We start from the raw sequence: 21,837 nt of genomic DNA, 5'->3' as shown, positions 1-21,837 counted from the left end.
TAAGCAAAACTATCAAAATTATGAAATGGAAATTACAAAACATCTACTGAGTTAGAAAACGTTTCAAGTTTACACAGAAGATGTAAAAGTAGGATGCCAGTTTACCACATCATGTATTACTTCATCCAATTAAAACACGATATCCACTCAAATTCATAGTCAAAGAAGTTATATACCTTGTCAAATGTCCCAGTTCCCTAAAGAGTAAAATTTAATGGATGACTTGGCCGAATCAGGAAGAAACTACTACTGACTACTAAATTTGACTAAGAATTATAAAGACATTTGTAAAGAACTTAGTTTTATTAGTTCAATGGCAAAAATAGAATGTGAAAAATAAAATTTTAACATAGATATTTGGCTTCCCACGATGTTACCAGTTCTTGAGAAGTCTACAAGAATAAAGAATCGTTATATTTCTCTACCTTACTTCTGTTGCACTGTGGCAACTCAAATTCTCCTTGTTACTCCTGGAGAATCTTAGAGCACTAATTAATATTAAAAGGCAACTGGAAGATTCACCACCCTCAAGATGAATAAACTGTGGCCCAAGAATACTAAGTGATGAGCCTGAAGTTAGACTTCTATGAGTAGGTTTGGGTTCATCTCTGATTTAGAGAGAAAATTATAAATACGTAATTATTTATGCCATTTTACACCTGGAAGAGGGTTTTTCTATGTTGGAATTTGATGGTTTTACTTATTACGGATATTTGGCTAGTATTCACAAAAAAATTAAGTCCACATACTTTGATAACTGAATTTTCTACTTTACGACCCTATGCTGTTATCAGCCTGAATGAGGCTAGTTTTTCTGACCTGAAAGAAGTATTGCAGGTTTCCTTCCTTCCTTCCTTCATCCCTCCCTCCCTTCCCTTTCCCTTCCCCTTCCTTCTTCCCCCTCCCTCCCTTCCTTCCTTTTCTCCCTCCCTCCCTCCTTCCTTCCTCCTTCTTCCTTTCTTCCTTCCTTCCTTCCCTCTCTCTTTCTCTCTCTCCCTTTGCTTTTTCTTGCTGATTTTATGCAAAGGACTGGCTCTCTGATTGTTCTATTTTCAGGTTTAATTCCTTATTTTAATAAAGTTTTCAAGCAAAAAAAAAAAAATATTGGAGGTTTTTTAAAGGTTTTCCTATATCAGAACTAAAATAACAGAGAGGTTAAGTGTCTTACATGAAAATTCAATTTAATTAATATGTTAAGACATAATATATTTTTCAGTAATATTGGTTCTCCAATATGAAAATCTAAACTATTACTATTGTGAATATTCCATATATATTTAAAATAGCCCAGAAATGGAAAACTCTATCATTTGCTTTATTTTAAGATAGATCATGAAATTTAACATTGAAATGGCCAAACAAACTTGAATGATGATCTCTAAGTGAGAAATCCTGGCTATAAAATTAGGATTTGGTTGATATAAATTCAATCTTGCCAGTAAGAAACTTCAGTTTCTCACTTAAGTCCAAATAGACAGATTGAAATTACATCTCCTACCCACATCTACCACATCCGCAGATTCAAACCATGTCTTTAAGACACTTGTCTCCAACACCAAATTCTGATGTGGATATGAAACACTGAGAACTGTCATTCATTGCTGGTGGGAATGAAAACGGTAGAGCCACTTTGGAACTAGTCGCGGAGTTTCTCACAAACTTTCTTAAAAGTTTATAACTTAATGTTCTCTCTAAACTTACGCATACCCTGAAAATCCAGCAACCTTGCTAGGTATTTTACCCAAATTAGTTGAAAGCCTAAATTCACATGAATAACTGCATACAAATATTTATTGCAACTGTATACATGATTACCCAAAATATGGAAGCAACTAAAATGTTCTTCAAGGTGGGAGTAGACAACCAAACTGTGGTACAACCACACGATAGAGTATTATCCAGTGGCATAAAGAAATGAGCTGCCAAGTTCAGAAAAGACGCGGAGGAACTGAAAATGCATATTGTTAGGTGAAAGAAGTCAATGTGAAAAAGTTACATATTGTGTGAGTCCAACTATGGAACACTGTGGAGAAGGCAAAACTGCACAGACAGTAAAAAGGTCAGTGGTTGCCATGGGTGCAGGAGGGGAAGTGAGACAATTAATAAGTGGATCACAGGGCTTTTTTAGGGCAGTGAAACTATTCTGTATAACACTGTAATGGTAGATATATGACATTATGCATTTATGGAGCATAGAACAGTGCAACACAGAAAGTGGAATGTTAATGTAAACTCTAGGCTTTAGATAATAATAATACATCAACAATAGTTTATCAACTATAACATATCACACCAATACAAGGTGTGAATAGGAGAAATTGCTTGTGCAGAAGAGATTTATGGGAACTGTAATTTCTGAATAGTTTTCTTGTGAACCTAAAATGGCTTTAAAAACAAAGTCTATTAAAACCTTGAGAATACTGTCTCAGGAACTAGCTACTATCATAAGTAAATGTATGTAAACCTATTAATGTTAAAAGCAAATATAGTCATGAACCCTGTAATCACATTTCAGTTAATTACAGACCGCATTTACATTAGTGGTCTCATAAGACTATAATGGAACTGAAAAATTCCTGTCACCTACTGATGTCATAGTCATCACAAGTTCATTGTGCAATGTATCACATGTTTGTGGTGATGCTGGTGTAAACAAATCTACTGTGCTGCCAGTCACACAAAAGCACTGCACGTACAATTATGCATAATATGTCATACTTGATATTATTAAAATAAATGACTATATTACTAGTTTATGTATGTACTATATACTTTTTAATATTATTTTACAGGGTATTCCTTCTACTTATTAAAAAAAAAAAAGCTAACAGTAAAATGGCATCGGACAGGCCTTCAGGAGATATTCCTGAAGGCACTGTTATCATAAATGAGAGCTTCATGCATGTTATTGCTCCTGGAGACCATCCAGTGGGATAAGATATAAAGGTGGAAGACAGTGACATTGATGATCCTGACCCTGTCCGTGCCTAGGCTAATAAGTGTGTGTTTTAGTTTTTAACAAAAAAGTTTATAAAATTAAAAAAAAACACTTAATTTTTAAAATATTTTTAAAGCTTATAGAATAATATTGGAAGAAAATATTTTTGTTAAGCTAATTGTTAATACAAGAGTCAAAATGAAAAAAAAATTTTTCAAGTTTATAAAGTTTAAAAGTGACAGCTGTTCATTATTGGAAAAATAATTTTTTTTAATATTTGGCATAGCCTAAGTGTACAATGTTTCAAAAGTCTGCAGTAGTGTAGTCTTGGGCCTTCACATTCACTCATGGCTCACTCATTGACTTTCAGAGCAACTTCCACTCCTGCAAGCTCCATGCATGATATACAGATTATCCATTTTTATATTTTATACGATATATATATATTTTTTTATTGAGACAAAAGTTTTGCTCGTGTTGCCCAGGCTGGAGTACAATGCTGTGATCTCAGCTCCCTTCAACCTCCACCTCCTGGGTTCAAGCGATTCTCCTGCCTCAGCCTCCCGAGTAGCTGGGATTACAAGTGTACGCCACCACACCTGGCAAATTTTCGTATTTTTAGTAGAGGCGGGGTTTGTCCATGTTGGTCAGGCTGGTCTTGAACTCCCAAATTCAGGCGATCTGGCTGCCTCAGCCTCCCAAATTGCAGAGATTATAAGGTGTGAGCCACCGTACTCGGCCTTTTATACAGTATTTTTACCATGCCTTTTCTATGTTTAGGTATATATAGATACACAAATACCACTGTGTTACAATTGCCCACAGTATTCAGCACAGTAACATGCTGTATAGATTTGTAGCCTAGGAACAACAGGCTGTATCAACAGCCTAGGTGTGTGGTAGGTAATATTATCAAGCTCTGTGTAAGTACACTCTATGATGTCCACACAACAATGAAATGGCCTAAATGTTTATTTCTCGTAAAGTATCCCCTTCATTAAGCACCACGTGACCATATACAAAGTGACTGACATTTACCCCACAACAATTACATTTAGGTTAACTACTAAGTAAAACACAACATGAATGGCCTTTACACCAAAACATCTGAAATATTCTTCTTACCTGTCCTGTGACTGTTCTTCATACATTCTCTCCTTGCCTTCTTTAAAGAGTCTGATTGCCCGTTTTGACTTTTTCATAAGGCTATCAATGTAGATTTTAAAGTACTCATTTTCACTGAGTTGGGCAAGTTTCTGGTTGTCATCATATTTACTCAATATAAGTCGTAAATGCTGATATGTATCAGGCAAAATATCAAGTATATATGGTGGGCTATTTTTCAACTGAAGTTTGGGATTTTGGCACAGTCTTACCTAAAAACAAAGATAAAAATAAAATAAATCATAATATTTTGTTTCACAGAAAAATGAAAAAGTTACAGAACCACGTCCTATTTCGTCATTTTCTATAATATAAATTATTATCTTAACTTACTACCTCCAATTTATTAATAACTAATATTCGTGTTTGTCATAATACAAATAAATCCTGTTCTGTTTTCCTACCATTCAATCTTTTCTATATCATACCCTTACTCTGAACCTCTGAAGTTTTAATTCTAAGATACTTCATTGCACATAGCTTAACAGAACTCCAGTATGCTAATCACTATACATCACTGATAGTTTTTTTTTTTTTTTTTTAATAAAAATGAGGAAATGGGCCTTTTCTGTTGACAACCAATGGTGTCACATGTATATGTAATTTTACTAGCTTGAATTTCCAGCTAGTGCTGTCTCATAGATTGTTAATTAATGTTTTGGTGTACTGTTCCTGAACCCCGAGGAGAATAAGACAAAGAGATACGATTTGAATAATTGAGTTATTAAGTAGTAACTGTGTGTCAGGTCAGAACTAGTCTTTTCCACCTCTACCACGCCTATAAACATATGGTATATAACGGTTCAGTCATCCCATCACAGGTGCGCCCAACCACTGGGGCGTTCAGGGGCTGCCTGCAGAACTGAAAGTACCTTCTGCCAGCCAGAGAAGGTAGTAATCCAACTAATGTATTCACTTCTACATGCTCATGTGATTTAGCCCAGAGTAAGTTAGTCCACCACATTCTTATCCCTCCAGAGAGGGCACAATGAACTCTTCACAGAAATAACTTTCGAATGAAATCATTGAGAATTGCACAAGAGCATTATGTAGCGTAATGGGACAGCAGACTAACAAAAGGTTAAATGTTCAAATAAAGATACATGGTCCTTTTCTAAGGCTCTTGTCATTTTTTTTTCTTCATAAAATTGTGAAGAGTATAATAACTTAAACATAACTGGCTAAAGCCTCCTGCTGGGTGGCATTGGAGTGGCTGTGAGTACCTCCGGAATCTGGTTAACAGAAATTTGAGTTGGAGATCCATTTACTTTGGGTTTAGTGAAAGGTATATGTGAGGCATACAATCACTCCCATAAAGTGGTTTAATTACTGTTAGCAGTCCCAATGAAAGTGAAATAAGTCAGGCACCAAAAGAAATATACTATTGACATATGATCTCGCTTTTATATGCAGAATCTTAAAAGAAGGAATTAAACAAATAAAAACATAGAGTAGAACAGAGGGGGTGCCCCAGGGATGGGGAGGGGAAGAAATGGAAAGAAGTAGGTCACAGGGTACAAATTTGCAATTATGTAGGATGATTCAGATTGGTGATCTAATGTACAGCATGAGACCTACAGCTAAGAACACTGTATTCTGAAAATTTCCTAAGAGAACAGAGTTTAAGTGGTCTTGCCACAAAAAGGTAATTAGGGAAGGTGAAGGATATGTTAATGTATTTGATGTAGTAACCATTTCACTATGTGTATATATCAAAGCATCATGCTATACACCTTAAACAAATACAGTATTTTTAAAATCTGTAATAATATATTTATAAATGATAGTTTCAGAAATACTTCAAGTGCCCACGATGCTGACCCTCATACCATGGAAACAGTGAAATCCAATTTGAATTTGGCAATCTGAATGTGTCTCATGACACCCAAAACTGGAAGTATATGTGGTAATGGAAGATAATCAAGGTATAAAATGTAGAGAGTCAAAAACTAGTCTAGATTATTTCTCTAATCATTTGTAGATATGCTACCTTTTAAAAAATTATAGTGTTTGTGGATTTGTCTTATTCTAAAGAAAATTCACTTTCATACAAAATTTGATGTTTGTACTTTTTTATTCTCTGTATTGAGAAAGATTTCTTCAAATTATGTAAGTTTCAGGTGGCATAAAACATCGATCTGCCCTGGGAACCTATAAAAGTCCCGGGGACAAATAAACAATAGAGCTATAATAATTTCAAGGATAACAAACACAAGTAATCAAGGAACCAACAAATTAAAAATGTACTCATATCTCCTATCATACTTACTTTCTTAAATAAATCATTGGGGGTTTTTTGAGGGAGGTATTGGGGGGAAGAAAAATATGGCTCAAATTTCCAAGCATCAGCCTCTAAGAGAAAGTGTTTCACATTAACTCAAGGCATTATTATATATTCTTCCTCTTTATAAACAATGCCTTAAAGCAGAATTGTTGTATAACCAATAAATTAATGGACTGATTGGTTGCTATATTTTTTACACAAAGTTTGACTGCATTATTTCCTTTATTTTTACAACTGAACTCCAAAATATCAAGTATTCGAATTAATAACCCAAAGATATAGGCTTACTTAAAATGCAATAATATTCTTTTTATCACCAAGGAAGTCCTGGAAAAGGTAGGATGGCATCCCATTTACTAAATAATAGAAAATCCTTACAAAAGTATAGTGAAAAGGGCTGACAGAGCTTTGTTACCCCCTTTTTAAAATGCAATACAGTAGTATAATTAGAGTTCATTCTGTCCTAAAAAGTAAGTCCCAAATATGTCAATTACTTAACAAATCCTGGTTGAAACAGAATATGGTTTTTAAATTATTTAGACCAAAAATACTATCACAAGTGTACATAAATACCAAGAATATTGCAACCAACATTCTACAGCAGGCACAGTTTAATTTCAGCAACATAAAACTTGGTATAACATGTCACAGACTGATACATTATTTTCTTCTAGTTTGGGGACCAGACAGTTTCAAATTCATTTCCTTTACTAGAGAACTTGTTAACTGGTATATATAAAATTTCTGTCAGGTTTTTTTTTTCAGACATTCCACACAAATATTATTTGACAGATACTTTTACATTTTATAAATATTTAATTCACTATTCTTTATCTGAACTTTTTTCTCATTTCCTTTATTTAAAACTGTAATTCCATGTGGGAATTTATTGCTTTATCAGGTGAAAACTGTTGGAACTACTATATACCAGGTAATGAACTTAGTGCTAGGAAATTACAGATGACTAAAGCATACTTCCTGAGTCAAAGAGTCTGGCAAAAGAGACTTATTCCTCTGAAACTTAAGAGCAGTGTGATTCTTGCTTTAAGGGATCTTAGTAAAGATTCCACCCAATCCATTCATTTCTAGATAAAAAAAAAAAAATTAAGAACTACAAAGATGAAGGGACCATTAAAATATCATCAATCCAATACCAGAGCTTGCGTCTTCCGAATCTCAGGCTGATCTTTCTAACTATATCACAATTTAATTAAAATTAGGCGTATAATTAATGATCCCTGCTAAACTCATTTACATTTTTATTTTATTCCATTTGCAAATTTACATAAACTTCAGGACCCATTTGTTAATTCAACAAACATTTATGTGGCAGGCATTGTTTCAGGCTCTAGGGAACACAGAAAGGAATAAATCACACACCTGCTCTCAAGCAGCTGTCTAGTGGGAAGGACCGGTGGTTTAGGAAAGAATTACAGGAGAATTTAGTGCTATGATGGAGGGAAGTACAAAATGCTACAGGAGAAAAGCAGCAGCTCATTCATTTCCACATAAGAGTATCAGGAAATACATACTTAAATTTGCCAAAAGGAGTATTCTAGCCAAAGGAGTGTGCAAAGGCTTAAGAGGCACCAGAGAACAAGCATGTTAAGAGAAGACTAAATGCAGTTACTCTAAAAGTTCAGTGCATAGGAGAGAAGGCTGTGCGTGAGTAGTACAAGAGATCTCAAACAGGCCAGAGTCAGTTCATCAAGGCCTGTAGGCTAAACTGTTTCCTAAATTTGCACTTAGGAAAATGCAGCATACAGTGCTGAACTACTGTATGCCACTGAGTATGCAGTTCATCAGTTGGATTACTATTAAACCCTGTGATTTATGACAGCTTCTGCCAAAAATGAATAACCCTACATCAGGACTATGACTGCTATGCAGGTCAAATTCAATTCCATTCAATAAATATTTATTGAGTGCCTGCTACGTGCAAGGAGCTGCAAAAGCCAGGAAAGAAAAATTGCTTTCCTAAAAGCAGCATATTAAGGAGAAAATCAAGCTCACCACAAGGGTCAAGTTCAGATCCAAATGACTACACTTCTTCTGAAAATACCTAAATTCCTTTCTAGAATGAAAGTTGGTACTAACACAGAAGAACTTTGACATAGAACAAATCTGTAGTCAATTTATAAAATGATGAACTTTTTAGGGCACTGATTGGTGCATAAAAGAACTGGTTCAATAGAAATATTGCTCTTTTCTTTTGAACTAAAAGGCAAAACATTTATTATTGGAATTAGGCTGAAAATTCCACTACAGCCATTAACTCGAAAAATCTGGCAGGACAATTCCTTTTGACATGTCAATACTGAAATACAGAAATAGAACCTAACTAAGGTTACAACTCAGAACCCCGATAGCTGGACTTCAGAATCAGGAACTGTCTCCACACTAATATACAACTGATTTTTGTATTTGCTTAAATGTATTAGAAATGTTTAAGGAGACTCTCTCTATACATGTAATCTGCATTGTTTCACATAAAAATATATGATTAATATATCAGCTATGCATTCCAATAAATATATAAATACGTATTTATATACATATATTGAACCATATCAAAGTAAAAGCACAAATACAAAAAGAGGATTTACTAATGCTGTAAGAATTTTCAAAGTTATTACCTATTCTTGGAATAATCTTGCATTAAAGAATTTTCTGACTGTGCCTTAAATAAAATTTCCAGCCAAAAGGTAAAAAAAATTTATTAGATCAGATAATATATTCCTTGCAAACAAGTTTCAAACCAGCCTGGGAAACACAGAAAAGAACTTTTAACAAATAAAATGAAAATTTCAACAGTAAGCAATTGTGCCTATACCATAAGACTCATTGCAAAGCACACCTCACTTCAGGGAGCATTCAGTTATACTGAATCAAGTCACATACAAGTCAACTACCCCATTTTTAAAGACAGTATGGGAAGCCCTGATCTCCTCCTGTAAGTGTTAGAAGAGGTTTCTTATTACAGTTACCTAAAAGTGTGTGTGTATGTGTGTGTGTGTGTGTGTGTGTGTGTGGTGTGTGGTGTGTGGTGTGTGGTGTGTGGTGTGTGTGTGTGTGTGTGTGTGTACATAAATAATGATAATAAAAGGTACCAAAGAGTTCTTTTGGTTTCTTTCCATTTTAATGCAGCAAAAAATTACTAAATATATAAAATTAAAAATATATGTTACTAAGTATAAAAATACATAACATACAAAATGCAAAAAGTATGAAAATACACTTTTTATAGAATATTAAAATTGGGCAAAACAAAGTTGGCATATAAAATTGATCATGAGTCCAGTACAGCTGAATTTAGAGAAAATACCAAGTCCTTTATGGTGTTGCATGAAGATGTCTTCAGAAGACTGACATAAGAAGCACCATTAAAGAACAAACTAGTTGTAATTAAAGTATCAGTTGTGTATTCTGTTCACTCTCCTTCCAAATGAGAATGGAACTTCCTTAAAGGTGAAGAACAGTCTTTATCATTGGTCTATCTCTATCATTTAATATCAAACATTGCATATAAGTAGATATGTAATAAACACTTGATGGCAGAGATGAGGAAGGAAACAAGGTAAGGAAGAACATTTCAGGAAAAATATGTTACAAATAGGTTATCCATAACTATATTGAATAAAGCTGCCTAAAAATGAGTACAAAATTTGGAGAATTTGGTAACGTTAAATATGGGAGTGGAGTTGGGGAAATGCCCTTTTGATTTACTTCCTTTGGAAAGAGGGAGCACACCATGGAGCAGTGGGCTTGGCTCTTCATTCTGTGACACAGACATTAGAATCAAGCAACCTTAGGATCTGGCCCTGACACTTACTAGCTTTACAACCTTGGGCAGGGTTCTTCTTCTGGAAACTTCTGAGGGTATTATAATCCCTAGAAGGAAATGTAAAGTGCTCTGCACAGTGTCCAGAACATAGCTGGCCCAATCTCCTTCTTAGTATTTCTTCTCCCTTCCATATTTTATATTCCATCACAAGGCAAAATCCCTGCAGATTTTACAAAGGTGTGAAAATTAGACCAAGGGCACTGAGCAGCTTGTGGGGGGATCATGATTTTTAAAAGTTCTTTTAGCTCATAAAGTTATTCATGCTGCCTAAAACCCTTAAAAAGTCTGGAATGTTCTGTGCAGAAAAGCAGGAAATAAGGCTAAGCCCTGGTCAGCACTCCTGTCGGCTGACATGGAATCCTCTGGTTTCTTCACACCCAAGAGGCTCTCAGGAAAAAATATAGGGCTTTAATATTTTTTTAAACTTTTAACAGGTAGAATATTATAGCTATGAATACTTTTTCATTGGTACTATAAGATAATATAAGCTCAACAAGTATCTAAATGTTAATATGTTAAAAAGCTACAAAATCTGTTGGATATTTTCAAAATATGGCTCTCATTACTATAAAAAGTTAGCAACCTACAAATACTTAAAAAACAAAACAAAAAAAACCTTAGTTAAAATGTAATAATATTATTAATATATGCCCAAGCAGAGTAGATAAAAATAGCACTGTGGCATCCTTTAAGTCACAGCATGTGTATAATAAGATGAACTTAATATTAAAGATGAGAATGATTTCCATTTAAATTTTTTTACTTATTTACCCATTTATTTGCTAGTTAATATATGTATACTACTTATTTCATAATATGAACATTTAAAACATGGTTTAAACATTATAAATATTATACCTTAAATCACTTCCTGACAACCCAATATAAAATTTACAAATGCCCCGAAAACTTCTTTATATACTCCCTTACCTTCCACCTGTGTAAGTGGAAGTTACATTTATCCGCCAGGATTACCCCTTCTACTTGTTCCTAGTCTTTCCCTCCCAGAGTTTAATCTAGAATGCTACTGCTTCAAGTATTTCTTTTTCCCTTGCATCTTAGGCCATTACCTACCTACATCCTTTCTCATCAATCTTTTTTATTCCCATCAATCTTTGAACCTCTCCTATCGTGTGTGCACATATAGACATACACATACACACACACAAACACACATACACACCCAGAGTTATTTCAATGCTGTTCAAATCCTCAGGCTAACAGAACTTCCTTCTTTTTCATTATTCAGTTCTAGAACAATTTTTAAATAATCTACATACTCATTTTAATCTAGCCCCATCACATAAGAGAAACTGCTCTATAAAGGTCAATAATGGCCTCTAACCATACAATTCAATGACTTCTTAAATTTTCACCCTGTTTGGTTTTCTCCACCTGAATTTGAACTTAGTTTTATCAGAACTTCAGATTTTATCTTCTTCTTAAAGCTGCTTCTACCTAGGAAATCATTATGCTTTAATTCTACCTTTCTCGTCATTAGTCTATGTAGTGATGAGAAAGGTAGAATTAAAGCATAATGATTTCCTTCTCTGCCATTTAATTACACCCCTCATACTCCCCAAAATTTGATTATCTGACTTTTTCTCTGAATCACTCCTTCTACTCTGCCTCAGAAATCTCTGGCAGTTCTATAGCTTTCAGCTACCCCTACAAGAGTATCTACCAAATATGTGTCTCGTTTCTACTTCTCTCTTGAACTGTACAATTAATTTTCTGACTTTAAATGAAATTCGCTCTAGCATGGTGAACTTAGGATGGCCAAAACCTGACCCCCACACTTCCTCTTTTCCTTCTTAGGTTCCTTATCTCATTAAGCGCATCACTGCCTTCAGAGTCAACTAGGCTGAAAACCTCAAGAGTCACTTTCACTTCACCTTGTCTTCCATCCTCTAACTCTAAGGGGTCACCAGGACCTGCAGATTTTACCTCCAAAATGCCTCCCACATCTGAACCAACACTTGCTATACCTACTTTCAATTATCTAGGCCACCATTTCATTATTTCTTGCCCAGACGGTTTTAATTCCTCTTGATCATTATTCTTGCTTTCAGTTTTTTCTCTTAATCCAAGCTTTGCAGAGTCAAGTAAGCATTCTATCAAAGCAGAGCCCTGATGTTTCCTCTCCCCGATTAACAGCCTTCAATGGTTTTCTACCAAATAAGTCAAAATTCTTTGATAAAGCAATCAAAACCTCTATCATCTTCCCCTAACTTCCCTTCTGTTACTCAATAATCTATCATTCCTTCAACCTAACATGTCCTCCATCTCACTGGAATCCAACCCATGAACTGGACAGTACCTACTCCATGCTTCATTCTAAACCAACTTTTCAGCCTTAGCAAGCAACTTTCACCTCCACCACATACTACATCTCAGCACTTTATTTATACCACCTTAAAGCACAAATTACATTTTACTCCATGGCATAGCTATTTGGAAATGTCTGTCTTTCCACTGCTGGGATTTGACAAATGAATGATGAAATCAACAGACAGCACATAAAGCACCTTTTGAAAGGAAGAAAGAAGTAGATTCAAAATCCGAATGCTAAAAATTTTGTAACAGTTAAAAGATTACTAACTGATTAAGGCCTGTATTATAGGTATGCCTTATATCACAAGAATAATCCAAGGTAACTCTTAATAGGATTCCTTTAAATCTTTTACTTTATTAATAGCTTTTCCTAGAAGTCACGTAGCAAACTTTGGGATCACTTCATTTATCACAAGACAAATTCAAAACTGAACTGAGTATTAAACAAAACTGTCCAGACAATTTGTTATTATACTCTAACCAAGTCTACTAGGACTCATGATTCTGCTAAGGTAGAACAACTTCAGTGAGGAAAAGGAAATATGTAAAGAAGTATAATTCAAATGAATGATATCAGCTGTTTTAAGCTCTAGAAAGGTCAGAGTCTCCAAATCAGTAAACACAAATAACAGGCATCTAAAACCTAAGTTTTACTCAACATGGACAATGTTTCAGCAGTATGAGGAACTCGGCTTAGAAAAGAAAGTTTACTTCTATTCTTTAAAATATCTGTATACAATCTAAGCATCCTTGATTGACAAACTTTAAAATATATTATGATGGTAATTAAATTAAAAAGAGAATGAATTATATTTCAAGCTTGACAAATGTACTAAATTTATTGAGGGCAAAAGCAGGAAAAGCCTAGTGGGCATCATCACTTCCTAAATGCTTTTTAAATTCTTTCAGTAATGTAATTTAAAATAAATGACAAGGACAGCAAGACAAAAATTTGAGGCAGGTACTCAGCATGCTTTGCTCTTTAGCATCAATTAATTATTTTCTAATTTCCTGAGCATCCATGTATGCCTAGTACATTTAGTATCTATTAAACGGAAAATTGTTCCTTCTATTTTCTACCACCTGGCTAAGATTCTCATGAAAACCATAATCAGGAACTTCATATTAATAAATTATCATTCCAACCATACTGATTAGCAATCATTTCCTTACTCTCACCTCAGCATTTCCAACAAGAGCACATTAATGCTGTTCCTAAAAGGCAATGGCCAGTAGAATCCAAACAGAAAACTCTCTGAACACTGGCCAGAAAAACAAGGAAGATGTTCTCTACTCTGCTCCAGCTGTACTTTGGGTTTGTAATACAGCCCTTTCCATACTACATGACAATTAGCCATTTATATGTTTGACTCTGATGCTGCTCTCTGAGTTCCTTAACAGGTCAAAGGTAGGATTATGTCTCGTCTCGCTTCATATCTCCAGTAAACGGCACTTAGTGGAAACACAGTAGGCCCTCAAAAAAATGTTTATTAAATGTTTAAGAAACCTTTCTCTTGAGTAGCTTCAGAACAAACTCCACATTTCATCTGGGCTGCACTTGAACCTAGGTATGTATTCATGAGTAATACTTCCATCACTGTATCAAACAGGCATCCACTGATGTGAGGGCTTTCAGGTCAGCTATCAAATTACACTGACACATAGAGCTAAGCCCAGAAAATCTGTCTAAATGGGATGCTTTTGGATATGCTACTATCTACTATTCTTTTCCTCAAAACATGGACTATGCTAACTCTGTACTACTGTTGTTCTGTTACAAAACACTCTACCTCTTATAAAGAATACAACTAAGCAATTACTCTCTCCTATTCTCAGTGACCTTGGAGAAAAAGCATGCCCTCTGAAAACAGAACGATTAATTGGAAGGAATTTCGGTTGACCATTTTAAATTCTAGAGGCCAAGAAATGGAAAAAGTACATACTTACTAGATATTTCCCCTATACCCAAGACTGCTTCATTATTCCCTGTAAAAATAGTTATTTTACTTTATTGGTAGCTGAAACACACTGACATTGAAGCTTGTGTTCATATTTATACTTCCAAGATCTACCCTTGTGAAGAGGCTTCATAAGAAAAAAATACTAGTTGTATACTTAAGTCTGCCTTTTACATAACTACCAATTAAACTTCAAAGTTGCTATTTTCTGTTATTCACAAACTAAATTCATGCTATTGCAGTTTTTTTTTTAAAAGGTAACGTGTCAAGTGATTAACTTCAGAACTAATAATAAAGTTCCTGATGTAATCATCAGGACAATGTTGATATTATGAGCCACTTCCTTCACCACTAACAAATAAGAAAAGACAAAAAAAAGAGGGAGATGTTTCTGCACTATACACTTAAATAAAATATACCGCCAATCAGTAATTATCAATGCTTTTCTATTTCCTGTATCTTAGAGTAAAAATAAACACACGGAATTCTTTCATAATAACTTATGTGATTTCTCTCCACAAAGCCCCTGGGTACATTCACAAACGAACACAACCATTTTCATCTTTGACAAATAATGAAGATAAACAGGGAAAGCCATAGCAATGTACATTTGCCAAAACCCGCACCCACATCCCACTAAGTAGAGACTTTGGATAATAGATTTCCTTGTTAAGTCAAGTTTCTCAATTGGAGAGATTAAACCCAAACCCACAAAAGGGTTAATAAAATAAACAATAGCAGATGTTGAACCATCAAATAACCATCTATTTTACCATAACTCATGGTGAAAAAATTAAAAGTGAATAAAACTTATGTTAACCACCAGTTATAGACCAAAATCGTGTACAAAATTTTTTAATGTTTCAAAAATAATGTTCTTACAGTAACTACAGCTTACCACTTCCTTATATAAATCTTTTTGATTTGATGTTCTAACACTCACAAATGTACAGATTCTGACCACTTAAAGATGGAGAGTAGGGGGAAAAAAGCAGCCCCTTTATAGAATCGGAACCATTTGCTGTCCACTTATGTAACAGACAAGTTACAGAAAAAAACCCTGAATTCCTTCTCTTACCCCACCAAATGATTTAGGCAGTGAGACTGACCTTCAAATGCACACTCTTTAGCAAAGCAAAGATATGTAGTATTGTGCTTGCCAAATTTATGTTATTTTTCCAATTGTATACCTGTGAATTTTTAAGCAACCAATGCTAAAATCAAAACTTAACCCCAAGCAGCAAGTTGCAATATTCTGATACTATGACATCATTCTGTCTGGAGTTCTTTAATATAACAATTTGAATAAATTGGCAGAAGCTTAAATAGGTCACACTGGAGCCCAAAACTAAGGATATTTATCTGGCAATAACATTCCAGCTCTGCATTTAGTACCACCGCCTGTAGAATGACAGGCCAGTCATTCATCTATGTGTCCTTTCCAACAGAATAAATGAAAATAAAGTAAACCTTGTCACATTCGTATATTGCTATTACTACTAATAGTGGCTTTCTATAGCCAATATTTGCAGACAGCAACAAACCAAAGCAAAGATGAACATTACCATATGATTTCCTGGATGCTTTGGCACATCCCTACAAAGGAATTTTTTTTTTTAAACCTCCATTTCTTCAGTTATAAAGATCTTGAGTCTTGCCTCAACTAAACTTACAATTAGCTCCAGATATCTACAAAATAAAGTCATAAGGTGTTACAAATATTTACTAATAAATGCAGGACAGTGCTGCTCCTTCAAAAAAAAAGATTAATTTTTACAAAGCAGCAAGCTACATCTTAAACTTATTTTATAGTTGTACTTAGTAACGTAGAATACTGACAGCTAGCTTCTGAGTAGATCTCTGTTAAGGTATTCAGGTTGTCTTTTTAACTGGACCTCTCTGGATACTGACACCCATCTTGATTTTTCCCTGTGAAATTACAGTTTGTCTGAAAGCAACATGCAGAAACCACAGAGGTTTCTGATACTCTCAGCCTCACCACCCCCAACATAAATTTTCCTTTCACAATAAACAATGTGCCATCGAAAGGTTTCCTGTTTCAAAATGGAATAGCAGATGAAAGAAACTGTTAACTCTCCCATTAACAACAAAAAAGTTTCTTAATGAAGATGAATTCTCAAAGATGAAAATGGAAACTCCCTGAAACACCACTTCTTTACTTAAGAGCTGATCTGTTTCTTTCCCCAGTAAATACTTTCAGTATCATAAGAGATGATTGTCATGAGTGGTCCATCAAAGACAAATAACCTGCTTGTACTCTTTTGTTATCTAAGAGCAACACAACCTCACATAAGGCAGAACAAACACTTCCAAACAGTCTATGGCCATACACCAACAAAAAGCAGCCAATGGTAAAACTTTGCATATTGAGTCATATAGAGGAACTCTGAACCTTAAAGAGTAGAAAGGACAAAAGGTTAAAAAAAAAAAAAGTCTTTGAATCTAACTTTTCAAAAAACACAGAATTGAAGTTAAAAAAAAAAAAAGATGAATAGAAATCCAAAGATTGTTGCCATAATAATGGTTTTTATTAATTAACAGTATAAATAAATCTAGAGAAACCACAGACAAAGTGAAGAGTGTTTGGCACAGGCAACGTCAGACAGAACTTACCACTTTGTCCATGAGTTTCCAAGTCTTCTCCACGGTCCTGCGATCAGCCGCAGCTTGCTTAGGGGGTCCAACTGCATCGTGAATGGCATCAATAATACCCAAAATTCGACCTTTTCGGGGGTTTCCTCCTCGACCACCAGGGTTTCTGCCATTCATTGAGTTTGCCATCTGGAATTTTAGTTCTTTGAAAGGTAGATTTAAAACAAGAAAAGTTAGTTGGCTTTGAAAATATTTACTCACCAGAAAACTAAAGAGACTAACTTGTACCCACTGCATCTTCCTCCATCAATGAGAGCAAAACCAAAAGTTCCAGATTCAACTTTATCAATAAGCTTGTGAATTTACACTCTCAATGTTTACACACAGTAGTTTTAGGAGCAATGATCCTAGATTTGGTTTTACAATACTGAAAGTTAAAAGATGCATCCTACTCACGTTTCAAGTAGCTAAGGCTGAACTAATACCCAACTCATAAACACCAAACAAAACTTAAACAGGTTTCCTCCGCCTAGATAAGAACAGAATGTTCTTCCCCTCCAGCCTTAATTCCAGTTCAAACTGCTAGAACAACTGAAGTTCCTATCATACATTTTGGGAGCCTCACGCGGAAACTTCACTTTCACTCTGTTCGATTTCTCCAAGTTACATAGACATAAAAATTATTCTACACAAACATAAGGGACAACTCTGCTGTCAACAAAGGCGCAGGACTTGGATTTTTCCCACGCTAAGATCACCCAGGACGGACACACGAACACATTTCTTTCAATCAACGCGGTGAGTCGTGATTCCCAAGAACCAAATGAAAGAACACACAAATAGCCCATTTAAAAGAGACAGAAACTGACAAGAGCGGCCACGGAAAGAGGCGTTCACTTCTGCCCTCCCTCGCCTCTGCTCTCACCCAGAGCTTTGTGTCAGGACGCCCCGCTCAGGCCCCTTCACGGCCCCCGGGCTCTGGGCTGCGGGAGGAAGGTGCACGGGGAGCGGACAGAGCGTCCCTCCCGCGCCCGCAGCCCCGGCCGTCTCGGGCGCTGAGCGCTCGGCGCCGGGGCGGACGCGCCTCCCGGCCGGCCCCCTCCTGCAGTCCGCGCCGCCGCCTCCCTCCTCCCCGGCCTGCGGGGTCTGATCTTCAGACGCCCCCCTTCAAACCGGACGGCGGCGCCCCGGCAGCTGAGAGCCCGGGCTGCCCCGTCGTCACCGCGGCCCGCGCTGAGCCGCCCTCCGGCCCCGGAGCCGGCAAGAAGTGCGGCGCCCCCCCGGCGACCCCGTCTCCCTCCTTGCCTGTCGGCGCCGTGGCTGTCCACAGACACGCGTGTGCGCGGGTCCCACTCCACACGCGCGCAGCCCGGGGTGCGTGGGGAGCCCCGGCGGGCAGTGGGATCGCGGAAACAGCTCGCGCCCGACGAAGGAGCGACCCGGCGCGCAGGCCGCCGAGACGTGGAAACAGAATTACCGTCAAGACAAACCCACAACCGCTCTCCCCTCCCGCCCGACTCGGGGAGGCCGCGGGACGCCGCAGCAGCACTGGCAGGAGGAAGAGACCGCTCGCTGGACACCCCACCCCTGTGGCACACACGGGACCCAGGCTCGGGGCGGGGCGGGGGCGGGGGCGGGGCCGCGCGCCGGGGGCGGGGCCGCGCGCCGCTGGGCCAATGCCGCGCGCCCGCGCGCTGCCGGACAGCGCGCGCAGCCAATGGGCGGGAGGCGCCCGTCCTCCTCGCGCTGCCGCCCCGTCCACGTCCTCCACAGTACACAATGGCCCCGGAGGAAGGCCCGTGCGCCGCGAGTCGGAAAGGAACTGGACTCGGAGAGAAGAGAGGGGCCTGGACTCGCCCAGGAAAGAAAGTGGAAACGGGAAAGAAAATGGAAGAAGGGATGCAAGGCACGAGGGAGCTAACCAATGAGGGGTGGCAGGTGGGCGTGAGCGTCGGGAGCGGGAGCCAAAGCCGTCTGGGGCTGAGAGGCGGGACTTCCTGCTTCGCTTACCTTCCTAGTCTTTTGTTTCATAGCAACAGAGTAGTGGCTGCACGGGTGTTGCTTCTCTACTCTGGGCGGGTCCAACCCTGGAGAAATTCATCTCCCTAGGGCTGCCAAACCCTTCTACCCAGGACAGCAGCCAAACAGGTCTATGACGTTGCTTTTTGTTGGCTATCAAAAAAGAGCAACAGCCACCGAGCTTCTAAAATGCAGAATAAACCTCACGGAGAGTAGGCTAACGGTGACACCTCACTGCCAACTAGAACTGCCTAAGTTTCTGCGTGTTTCTCCTTTGCTGTTAGTTTTAGAGGGATTGCAGACCAAACATCAGGCTGACGGCAAAGCAAATAGTTGACAACCCTGGCCAAATAGTCTCTGCTAATCATGCCAGAGCAATGAAAGTACCAGGTAATGGGAATTGCTCCTAAATACCTTGCATCTTTTTACTTAGTGTGAGTTTCTGCCTAAATGATTGAGGAGGAAACAGCTTTTGTGTTTTGTCGAGTCACCTTTACATAGATGTCTATCCATTTAAAAACAACCTTATTCTATCTGCCATTCTCTGCCAGCATTGTTAATCTCTTTCCGTGGCTCCATTCTTTGTGATCTTAAAAAGGCCCACATCTGGCTAATCTTTAAAAACTACTGTGCTGGGACTCGTCTTTCAACAAGATCATATATTAAACAAATGCCTTCCATTTCTTTCTGTTTACTTCAATCCCGCCACTCATGCTACCAACAATCGCTCCAGACTTCATGCTTTGTAACTTTCTCTCCACTGTAGTTGATAGCTTTTATTACACTTTACAGCTGGGGCATCTCAGATGTTCTGAGATTTTGCATTTTTTCTAGCAAATAAGCATTTTAATACTGTAATTATTACTATGAAGGATCCTGAGTTGTCCTTTACAGCCTTGAATTTACATGGTTAAGATTTTAATTTGACGAAAAAGAAAAAAAAAAAACTGTGCTCTTTCCAGTGAGGTGATAAAGTGTGATTCAGGAAGTAATTTTGTTTCCTTGTCATTATTTCTGTACCAGTAATTAAAGAGTAGTTCTTTGTTTTCACATTGCGTTTATCTACAAAAGTACTGGCGTCTCCATATCTCTTCCACCCATCCGTATCTCTTTCCCTCATCGTCATAGTAGCTACATTTACAATGGGGAGACTGTAAAAGAAAAAAAAATGTGTTAAAGAATCAATGTGTAGAAGCATGTAGCAAAACAGTGGCTAAGGGAACATTACAACCAAGTACATTACTTATATTCATATCTGGATAAATGTAAAATACCCAAAATACATGTTTTAGCATGTGTAATCCCTTTTAAATGGTGTTTTACAACAGAAAGAGATGACTTAATGAGAAAATGGCATTGCCTATGACATTAAGCGTATCATGTTGATACAAATTACAAGTTATGAGGTGTGTGGTTTTGCATATTTTGAAATACATGTATGTGAGATATGGTAGCCCCCCCCCACCAGTTATTTTCAGTCTCACTTCCCTTGATTCTAGTTACCTATGGTTAACCAGGGTTTGAAAACAGGTGAGTATAGTACAATAAGCTATCTTCAGAGAGAGAAAAAAATACCACATTTATGTAACTTTTGTTACAGTATATTATTAGTTTGTTAATAATTATTGTTATTAATGTCTTGCCGTGACTAATTCATAAATTAAGCTTACCATAGGCACGTATATATTAGAAAACTCATAGTATATATAGTGTTCAGTATTTTCTGAGATTTCAGGCATGCACTGTGGGTTTGGGAATATGGATAAGGGGACTGCTGTATGTACATATGTATGAATATGGGTGCGTGTGTGTGTGTGTGTGTGTGTTTGTTGTCAAGAAATTATAGCTTCATTCTCAACTACCTATTTTATCAAGCAATCTGGAATCCAAGTTAAGTTCTGGTGTAGCATGGGTCCCAGTGTAGTTCAAACTGGTATTTAAAGTTTGGTTTTGTGTGACAAACTGATGGAGCACTAGAAGTCCTTTCTGCCAATTATTAGAAAAAGTAAAACTGCATGGCAGAATAAATAACTACTGGGATAAAACTTCATGCCCTGGGTGCCTCCAATAGACACCCAAGAGATAAAATGCAGTGAAAGATGCTTGCCACAGGACTGTAAATAAGAACACAAAGAAATGTTTCCATAGGAGACTTTATGATACTCAGGATATAAGCAGTAATACTTCAAGGTGATAGAGCTGGCTAGAGAAATAGTCACCTCATTTCGTTAGAACAAGTCAGTCCCCAGTAGGGTGCAGTTTAAAGTGAACGCAGCATCATTTAGTGATGTGGGAAATTGTAACCTAGAAAGAACATATATACAGCCTTGTTATGGGACAGCAGAGTTCTACTAGAAGATCATGACATGAAACAGAATGGTGGCACTCCTGCATGAAGAATCTTGTAAGCATGAGAGTGGCTAGTAAGTGAATAATGTGAGCTAACTGGCCATAAGGACATATGAGATCCTTCCCCCAGGTCTCCCAGAAAAGAGGGGGAGACTTTGTGTCAAGAATACTTAAGAAATTTTATAGAGATAGCTGTGAATCCTTGTAATTTGAGCATTCATCTTTGACATTAATACATGTACTAATAGGCTGGTGCCATCTAGAAAAATGCAGCTTAAATTCCAGTCTTTAAACACAAGAAATTTTTTAGAAAGACAATTATTTGAGGAAAATA

At 37.2% G+C, this 21,837-nt stretch overlaps 1 protein-coding gene across 9 annotated transcripts in view; it reads right to left on the bottom strand.

Annotated features, from left to right (window-relative positions):
• CBLB (Cbl proto-oncogene B) overlaps window positions 1-18,730 on the bottom strand; it is a 428,727-nt gene extending 409,997 nt beyond the window's left edge. For 7 of the 9 annotated variants that reach the window (XR_012518787.1, XR_012518786.1, XR_012518788.1 and 4 more), the window contains exons 1-2: window positions 17,157-18,054; window positions 4,064-4,314 (exon numbers count right to left, since the gene is read on the bottom strand). Coding sequence is in view for 6 of the 9 variants with exons in the window: in XM_074404433.1 (XP_074260534.1) it covers window positions 4,064-4,314; window positions 17,157-17,432 (527 nt within the window). In the remaining 3 variants the exon portion in view is untranslated. The other 2 variants (XM_074404431.1, XM_074404432.1) reach the window with 2 other exon arrangements.
• Between the last annotated feature and the right edge of the window lie 3,107 nt (window positions 18,731-21,837).

The sequence above is a fragment of the Saimiri boliviensis genome, chromosome 8 (genome assembly GCF_048565385.1).
Source record: "Saimiri boliviensis isolate mSaiBol1 chromosome 8, mSaiBol1.pri, whole genome shotgun sequence".
In the NCBI taxonomy this organism is placed as follows: domain Eukaryota; kingdom Metazoa; phylum Chordata; class Mammalia; order Primates; family Cebidae; genus Saimiri; species Saimiri boliviensis.
The sequence above is the reverse complement of the archived record's forward strand: the minus strand, read 5'-3'. Positions and strand labels throughout refer to the sequence as shown.